Genomic DNA, 9,021 nt, shown 5'->3' with positions numbered 1-9,021 from the left:
GTCAAAGGTCGGGAGGAAAGTAGTCCTTTGCCCAAATCGGAATCTGCACTATCATATATTTTTTGGAGTCCATGATGTATTTATTGAGCTATGAAAATACAACATATATACCCATACTGAAGTAACAGAGACGAAGAAGGGAGGTCATGGGATATGTATATATATATCTGCATCTCACCTCTTCCAAATTCCAAACTTGCTTCCGTGGTCGACACCGACTTTGTGTATTAAAGGTAGTACGTATACAGCGGTCGTAACGGTTAATCAATTAGAAAAATAGTGTTATTCTAAGAATAATATATGACAAGTGTACATGTTGTATTTTGTTAAGAACAAAATATGTCCGACATTAGGTGACCATGTTATATATACTATTCACAATAACCTGACAAAAATGTAAGTCCTTTGCACTTACTATGTACAGCATCAATGTATTGGGTTTACAGACAAAAAAGACCACATAATTATACGGGAATTCTGAGGCTGTCTCACTCATTTGTTTGCTTCTGCGACTTATGAGCTCATGAACTCAATTAAGATGGGTGCTAACCTATGGTGGAAATGATGTGAAATAAAGTTTAGGAAAGTCAAACAAACCAGCAAAGCACAACGCATTTTGATGATGGTAAGAAGTAAAGAGGGTATTGGAATAATGGGCAGACACTGAGCTACTGCTTGACATCATCACGCCTCACACATGTTGGATAGTTGTGTTAATGTTGCCTTGTCACTTACACTTGTACTGCTCGTCACAACAAAAACTGGGAAAGTCGCTTTTGCATATATTCTCTATGCGTATTAAAACTATCACTATTTTCGAAAGAGCGCTCTTTTTCCCTACCGAGTGCAACAAAAAGCATTGTTTTAAGTGAGATTCTATTCAGTTCGTGGACCAAGACCACATACCTCCAGTCCCCTCCCCCCCCCCCAAAAAAAAAAGTGCAGAAAAAAACCACCCAAAACAAACACACACACTTACAAACAAAACAACAACAATCACAAATATTAAGTTTCTCTCGTGTACATCATAACAAGTGGAAGGCTAGCTGTCTATGAAATGTTCATCAGAACAACAAAAACTTGTCAACTTGTGAAAAATCAAACTATTTTGACTTGCTGTTTAAGAATGTGAAAGATAAACTGCTCAACTCATCTCCAAAGTTTCTTCGCAATAGAAGCCAGTGGGTGGGGGTGTCGGGGAGGGGCGGAGAGTGGTTCCAGTAAGGCAACACACAAACTTCTTTGGTAACAGCTAAGGAAGTGACTGTGTTGGGTAGTGAAATGGGACTATATGGAATGCTTCTCAATATGAAACAGGTATTCAAAGTCTGAAGTCGCTCAGATCGGGCAATATTGGGGTTCAAAGTGTGTCTGAAAGGTGAGAGGTTCAAAAGCATGCTAGGATGATAGGGAAAGGTGGAGGGGGACCTCGAACATGATCCCCGAACGCAGTAAAACGAAAATAGCAATGTTATGGGTCACCTAGTCAACGTAAACAAGCAAAGCAGACATATGTTATCCACTTCATGATATCCGTGTGCTCTGATCTCTGCTGACAGCACCGTGCTGGACAAGCAGTGTCACCATGTCGTCACAGTGCTGGGCGTTCTTTCTAGCCACGTCAAGAGGTGTTCCATCCCTCTCTGATACAGCGTTCACGTTGGGTCCATGCAGCAGGAGACATAGAGCTGTCTCAGCAGGGTGAGATAATGTGTGAAAATGGAGGGGGGCCTAGAATATGATCCCTGAACGCGGTAACAGAAATAACAAGGGTCATCCATGCAGTCAACCTGAAACAAGCGAAGCAGACAGATGTCGTCCACTTCATGTTGTCCTTGTGACCTGATCTCTGCTGACAGCACCGTGTTGGACAAGCAGCGTCACCAAGTCGTCACAGTGCTGTGCGTTCTTTCTAGCAACGTCTAGCGGTGTGCCCCACCACACTGATACAGCGTTCACGTTGGGTCCATGCTGCAGGCGATACTGATCTGTCTGAGTGTGACCTTTCTCACAGGCTGTGTGTAGCGGTGTTTCAAACGTTGATACAGCGTTCACGTCGGCTCCATGCTGCAGAAGATACTGAGCTGTCTCCGTGTCACCATTCTCACAGGCTGTGTGTAGCGATGTGCCATCCTTCTTTGATACAGCGTTCACGTCGGCTTTATGCTGCAGGAGATACTGAGCTGTCTCAGTGTGACCATTCGTACAGGCTGTGTGTAGCGGTGTCTTATTCCCCTTTGGTACAGCGTTCACGTTGGCTCCTTTCTGCAGGAGATACTGAGCTGTCTCAGTGTGACCATTCGCACAGGCTGTGTGTAGCGGTGTGCCATACCACTGTGATATAGCGTTCACGTTGGCTCCATGCTGCAGAAGACACTGAGCTGTCTCAGTGTGACCATTCTCACAGGCTGTGTGTAGCGGTGTGCCAAACGTTGCTACAGCGTTCACTTTGGCTCCATGCTGCAGGAGACACTGCGCTGTCTCAGTGTAACCATTCTTACAGGCTGTGTGTAGCGGTGTTTCAAACGTTGATACAGCGTTCACGTCGGCTCCATGCTGCAGGAGATATTGAGCTGTCTGAGTGTGACCATTCTTACAGGCTGTGTGTAGTGGTGTGTCATTCCACACTGATACAGAGTTCACTTTGGCTCCATGCTGCAGAAGATACTGAGCTGTCTCAGTTTGACCATTCGCACAGGCTGTGTGTAGCGGTGTCTCATTCCACTCTGATACAGCGTTCACGTTGGCTCCATGCTGCAGGAGATACTGCGCTGTCTCAGTGTGACCATTCTGACAGGCTCTGTGTAGCGGTGTGCCATACCACCCTGATACAGCGTTCACGTCGGCTTTATGCTGCAGGAGATACTGAGCTGTCTCAGTGTGACCAATCTCACAGGCTGTGTGTAGCGGTGTGCCATACCTCTCTGATACAGCGTTCACGTCGGCTCCATGCTGCAGAAGATACTGAGCTGTCTCAGTGTGACCCTTCTCACAGGCTCTGTGTAGCGGTGTGCCATACCATCCTGATACAGCGTTCACGTCGGCTTTATGCCGCAGGAGACACTGAGCTGTCTCAGTGTGACCATTCTCACAGACTGTGTGTAGCGGTGTGCCATACCTCTCTGATACAGCGTTCACGTCGGCTTTATGCTGCAGGAGACACTGAGCTGTCTCAGTGTGACCATTCTCACAGACTGTGTGTAGCGGCGTGCCATACCACTTTGATACAGCCTTCACGTCGGCTCCATGCTGCAGGAGACACTGCGCTGTCTCAGTGTGACCATTCCAACAGGCTGTGTGCAGCGGTGTCAGATTCCACTTTGATACAGCTTTCACGTTGGCTCCATGCTGCAGGAGATACTGAGCTGTCTCAGTGTGACCATTCCAACCGGCTGTGTGCAGCGGTGTCAGATTCAACTTTGATACAGCGTTCACGTCGGCTTTATGCCGCAGGAGCCACTGAGCTGTCTCAGTGTGACCATACTTACAGGCTCTGTGTAGCGGTGTGCCATACCTCTCTGATACAGCGTTCACGTCGGCGTTATGCTGCAGGAGACACTGCGCTGTCTCAGTGTGACCCTTCTCACAGGCTGTGTGTAGCGGTGTCAGATTCCACTTTGATACAGCTTTCACGTTGGCTCCATGCTGCAGGAGACACTGCGCTGTCTCAGTGTGACCATTCCAACAGGCTGTGTGCAGCGGTGTCAGATTCCACTTTGATACAGCTTTCACGTCGGCTCCATGCTGCATGAGACACTGCGCTGTCTCAGTGTGACCATTCTTACAGGCTGTGTGCAGCGGTGTCACATTCCACTTTGATACAGCTTTCACGTCGGCTCCATGCTGCAGGAGATACTGAGCTGTCTGAGTGTGACCATGCCTACAGGCTGTGTGTAGCGGTGTGCCATCCCTCTCTGATACAGCGTTCACGTCGGCTTTATGCTGCAGGAGACACTGAGCTGTCTCAGTGTGACCATTCTCACAGACTGTGTGTAGCGGTGTGCCATACCTCTCTGATACAGCGTTCACGTCGGCTTTATGCTGCAGGAGACACTGAGCTGTCTCAGTGTGACCATTCTCACAGACTGTGTGTAGCGGTGTGCCATACCTCTCAGATACAGCGTTCACGTCGGCTCTATGCTTCAGTAGACACTGCGCTGTCTCAGTGTGACCATTCACACTGGCTGTGTGTAGCGGTGTGCCGTACCTATCTGATACAGCGTTCACGTCGGCTCTATGCTTCAGTAGACACTTCGCTGTCTCAGTGTGACCATTCTCACAGGCTATGTGTAGCGGTGTTCCATTCCACTTTGATACAGCGTTCACTTTGGCTCCATGCTGCAGTAGACACTGCGCTGTCTCAGTGTGACCATTCTCACAGGCTGTGTGTAGCGGTGTTCCATTCCACTTTGATACAGCGTTCACTTTGGCTCCATGCTGCAGTAGACACTGCGCTGTCTCAGTGTGACCATTCTTACAGGCTGTGTGTAGCGCTGTGATGTCATAATCAGCAGTTGCATCAATCTGAGCACCATGTTCTAACAGACAGACAACTATCTCAATGTTTCCCTTATCAGCAGTGATGTGAAGGGGTGTTGAGTTAGACTCGTCCCTTGCATTCACATCGGCTCCTTCGTCAATGAGTTGTCGCGCTACCTGTGTTTGATCAGCATCACAGGCAATGTGTAGAGGTGTTCTCTTCATATTATCGGCAGCATTCACATTCGCCCCGTGTTGAGTCAGGCAGGTAACGATATGAGTACGCCCCATCAGACAGGCAGCGTGCAACAGACTATAATCCATACTGGTGTCGTGCTGGTTCACGTCAGCTCCCTGTTGGAGGAGAGTCATCAAGGCGTCAACATCACCTCGCACCATTGCCTGGTGAATGCGGCCTATCTCCGCTTCTGCTTCTACCAGCTGGGTGATGATACCAGGTCTGCTTGCCGTGTATGCGCTGTGTAAGGGCGTTCTGCCCTCATTGTCTGTTGCATTCAGGTCAGCTTCATGATGAATCAACCGCCTCAGAGTTTCTGTGTTGCCACTACATGCCGCGAAGTGTAGCGGTGTCCTGCCCCATATATCGTGTGCATTGACGTCAGCCCCACCGTCCAGCAGGAGACGGGTGATGTCGGCGCTGGCTGTGGGGGACTTATACCGACACGCACAGTGAAGGGCTGACTGTTTCCACTCATTTATTGCATCGATGACGGCGTTGTGTTTCAAGAACAACTCAACTGTACGTATAAGACCCCTATGGCAAGCAAAGAACAACGGTGTATGAGGACACTCCCACCAGGAAATTACGCTGACATTGACATCAGCACCAAGATCAATCAGCATATCCGCGATGTTTCCCTGTCCCGCTTTACACGCTACTAAAAGACCTGTTCTTCCTTTATCGTCCTTGTCACGAACACTGCTTCCGTGACACAGGAGTGTCTTCACCGTCACGTCGTTCCCGCCACGTATTGCATTGAAAAAATTGAATACGACGTTAACTTTGTCCGTCGCTTTGTTTAACTCTTTTCTTCGTCGCTGTGCCAGCTGGTAGGGTGTCAGGCCCATATTGTTTGTCTTTGTCAAGGAAGCTCCACTCTTCACGGCCAGTGTGATGGCCTTCAGATTTATCTTGTCGGCAGCGATGTGAAGCAGCGTGTTGCCATCACGGTCTGTCTCGTCCACCTCCCTGTCAGCCAGCAGTCTCAGCGCCAGGTACCAGTCCCCACTGTCCCTCACCTGCACGGTGACTGTGTCATTTGATACCTTGACACTGGCCACAAGTGAAGAATTTGACATTGGTTTGTTGTCTGGCATATGTGTTGTGATCAGGTTTAATGGAATGGGAAGATCTGTGTCACACAGGTAGTACAGCTGTTGCCAAGATATCTTTGTCCCAGTCATCATTCCGTCAAAGTTTGCAGTTTGTTCAACAAAATGTTTTGCAATATATTCGCGTGACAACACCTTTTTCTCAGTAAAAAACGGACAGATCTCTGCTGCCAAAAGGCCTCGAAATGAAAGTTGCTCTGACTTATGTCCCAATTCATAAGCCAAATGCGGGAAGAGACAACACGCCAGCAGGGTGTCATGCAGTGTCTGGTGTAAGGCTTGATGAGCGTTCATTGTATTAATGCACCATTCACTCAGACCGTGACATTTGTTACGGAGAGACCAGTAAATCAATGGTAAGTTGTACACTGTGTCCAGGGCCCTTAGCAGGTGGTGTTCATTGTGTTTTTCCTTCTCGCAGTATTTCTCCATTTCAAGTAGAAACTCAGGACACTGCAGAGCGGGGTGTGGACTGATTTCTTTCAAATTCCCCGTGATGACTTCTTCGTGTAGTCGTGCTATTAGTGATTGACAGTTTTCGAGAACGGTTATCGTTTTACGAGCCTCATTGTCAAAACATTTTGACCCAAGCTGTATATCCAAGACTGTCTTCGCTCTCATCAACTGCCCTACTTTTACGTTTACACCTACATGCTGCACGAGGAAGGTGACGTCACACACTCTTAGCAGTGTAGGCAAGCGAAACGAGCGACCGAGAGCGAGGCCAGCAGCATCATACATAACGCGACTGATAAATCCACGACCCTGACTTGCCAGCACAGAACCCAACAGAAAAGCTTCATACTCTGCAAGATGATCGTCACAATGTCCTTGAAACCCGAGATCCAAGAGTATAGCCTGCGCTCTCTTTTTGTTTTCAAGGAACCGACCCTTACCCAGCATAGTAAGCACAAACACTGCTGCAAAGCTGTCGCCGTATGTTTCGTGCAGACACATCTGTTTTAACAGCACTGAGTTCGCTTCAGCCGGCGACGTGAAGACATTAGCGGGGTCCTCTACAGCCTGCCAATGGTCCACCAGGTAACGACAGCACCAGAGAAACGCAGGGCCGCTGGTGTCTGTCTGCACAATTATCTCCACCACCTCCTGCTGCTGTGACGGCTGAAGGGGAAGCTGCTTCATGTGAAAATCAAGCAGTTCTCTCTTAACCTCTGTGTCCAGATCCTCCTTCATCAGCCTCACCACTGCAGAACTGTTAAACAGAGGGCTCTGAGAGTCAGTCTCCAATTGTTGCAGCTCGTACAGCACGTGGGGATACAACGTGACCACCACCTTGCAGTCTCCTGCCTTGGTTAGTTCTAGCATGTTGCGCAGAATCTTCCTCCACTCTTCATACTGCTGTCTGTTTACACGGACCACGCCCATCAAGCCGTCAATCAAGACAAGGCTCCGCCTCCCTGGTCCAATGTGGGTGTGCCAGTCCTCCAGCTTGGACAGGATGTAGGGCTTGAAGCCTTCCTCTCTGCAGCGTCTCAAGAGGGCGTGTCCCACAGTGGTCTTGCCCGTTCCTGGAAACCCACACAGGATGACTCGCCCTGTCCCTTGAAGGATGTCTGATGCCTCTTCCAGATCGTCTGTTTGAACGCATCGCGATCTCTCACTGTCAGCAACAACTTGGCTGTTAGCTGAAATGCAATGAGTACGTGAAGAATAAAGCGAGACAAGTATACCTTTTGAGGAAAACCTAAAATATTTAAATGTACAGACTATGAAGTGGCACATACGCTTTTGTGTGTTTACATTTCTTAAAAATTAAAGAAGAATGCATCTACAGTGCTTTTTCTATGAATCAATGTACCTGCTTACAATGTATAGTGAGCATTAAGTTTATGTCTGCCAATCAAGCACTGGAAGTGTCATGATATCAAGTTTCACAGTGAAGCAGACACCGACCAACAGTCAAGCAGCCAGTGTCAGACGGACAACCGCAAACACGCACCTTGCACGAAAGACGTCTCTGAATCCTGCAGCTGAGAACGGAGAACTTCCCCCATGTTCCACAACTGTTCTCCTCCTGTGAGATGTAAACATACAGAGAATTATAGGTGAACATTATGAATTATCATCTTTATAAGCATCATTATAATCATCATTAGCGAGTAGCAGCAGCATTATCATCATCATTATCATCAGCAGTAGCAGCAGCGATAGCAATAGTTAGAGTTGTGGTTGTAGATCATCAGAACGTGCTGTATATTAAAAACTGAACTTGATTTTCTCCCTATGCTTGTCAACAAATCATGTATTGTTAAAAGTGGCCAAGTTGTCGCTAAAACTCAACAGAACTATTGGGGAGTTTCAGAACTCACACAGAAAGGAAGAATGGTAAATATCTACTGTAACTTACCCTGTATATCTCTGCCCGTCACGTTGCATGGCTGATTTATTGGCTCGTCCTCGGTGCTTAGTTGAAGGTCAGAGGCGGCTGTGCTTTTTCTGACGTCATCATCGGGCAAGGTTGTTCTTGGTAGTGTGACGTCATCTGTCGGCAAGGCTGTTTCTGGTGATGTGACGTCATCAGTCGACAAGAGTGTTCTTGGAGATGCGACGTCATCAGCTCCTGAGCGTGCTGTGGTGTCTCTTTGCTCACAGGGGGTTGCCATAGTAACACTGGACGTCGAGTGGCCTTAGCTGAAAATATTGTTTGATGGTTTAAGTTAGGGTAGTGCAGTACTGAACATGTACCTGCAACAATCGGCAGTCTTACTCGAAGTATGTCTTTTGTATAGACATTGTTTATGGGGAGTTTCAAAGCAATCCACAATATCGTTGCTGACATGCAGCGGTTTTTGTCATGGCTCCCCTCCGTTGTTGACCCCTCGTGCGATCACCACCTGCATCAGTAGGAATAGCACTGCACACAAATTACACAAGCCAGCTAAAAGAAAAACGCGCAGCCCCTTTTGTCCACCATTCTGGTCATCCAGCAGTGGGCCACAGAAATAGCCACAGCAGAACGCAATACTCCACCGAGCACACACTCTTCATTCACATTGTAAGCGCTAATTGTTCTTTTAATTGTGACAGTTCCAACATCTTGTCCGAGTTCCCGGTGTGCCTGAGCAAGTGCTTGACGTCACTGCATGAACAAGAGAGAGAGGGAGAGAGAGAGAGAGAGAGAGAGAGAGAGAGAGAGAGAGAGAGAGAGAGAGAGAGAGAGAGAGAGAG

The 9,021-nt window shown here is 48.0% G+C and overlaps 1 protein-coding gene across 1 annotated transcript; it reads right to left on the bottom strand.

The window, feature by feature from the left end:
• Window positions 1-961: 961 nt before the first annotated feature.
• Window positions 962-8,456, bottom strand: LOC138948370 (serine/threonine-protein phosphatase 6 regulatory ankyrin repeat subunit B-like). The gene is made up of 4 exons (XM_070319902.1): window positions 8,201-8,456; window positions 7,793-7,867; window positions 6,729-7,478; window positions 962-5,852 (listed from the first exon to the last, which is right to left on the bottom strand). Exons 1-4 carry the CDS (start codon window positions 8,454-8,456, stop codon window positions 1,825-1,827), a joined length of 5,109 nt encoding a protein of 1,702 aa, XP_070176003.1. The 3' UTR covers window positions 962-1,824.
• Between the last annotated feature and the right edge of the window lie 565 nt (window positions 8,457-9,021).

The sequence above is a fragment of the Littorina saxatilis genome, linkage group LG15, assembly GCF_037325665.1.
Source record: "Littorina saxatilis isolate snail1 linkage group LG15, US_GU_Lsax_2.0, whole genome shotgun sequence".
In the NCBI taxonomy this organism is placed as follows: Eukaryota; Metazoa; Mollusca; class Gastropoda; order Littorinimorpha; family Littorinidae; genus Littorina; species Littorina saxatilis.
Note: the sequence above shows the minus strand (reverse complement) of the source record. Positions and strands in the feature narration are given on the sequence as shown.

Coding starts and splice junctions, on each gene's coding strand:
- LOC138948370 (XM_070319902.1), bottom strand. CDS start 8,456: ATGGCAACCCCCTGTGAGCAAAGAGACACCACAGCACGCTCAGGAGCT. Junction 7,479..7,792: donor AGAGACGTCTTTCGTGCAAG/GTGCGTGTTTGC, acceptor ATTGCATTTCAG/CTAACAGCCAAGTTGTTGCT. Junction 5,853..6,728: donor GTTTGTGCTTACTATGCTGG/GTAAGGGTCGGT, acceptor TGTGTGACACAG/ATCTTCCCATTCCATTAAAC.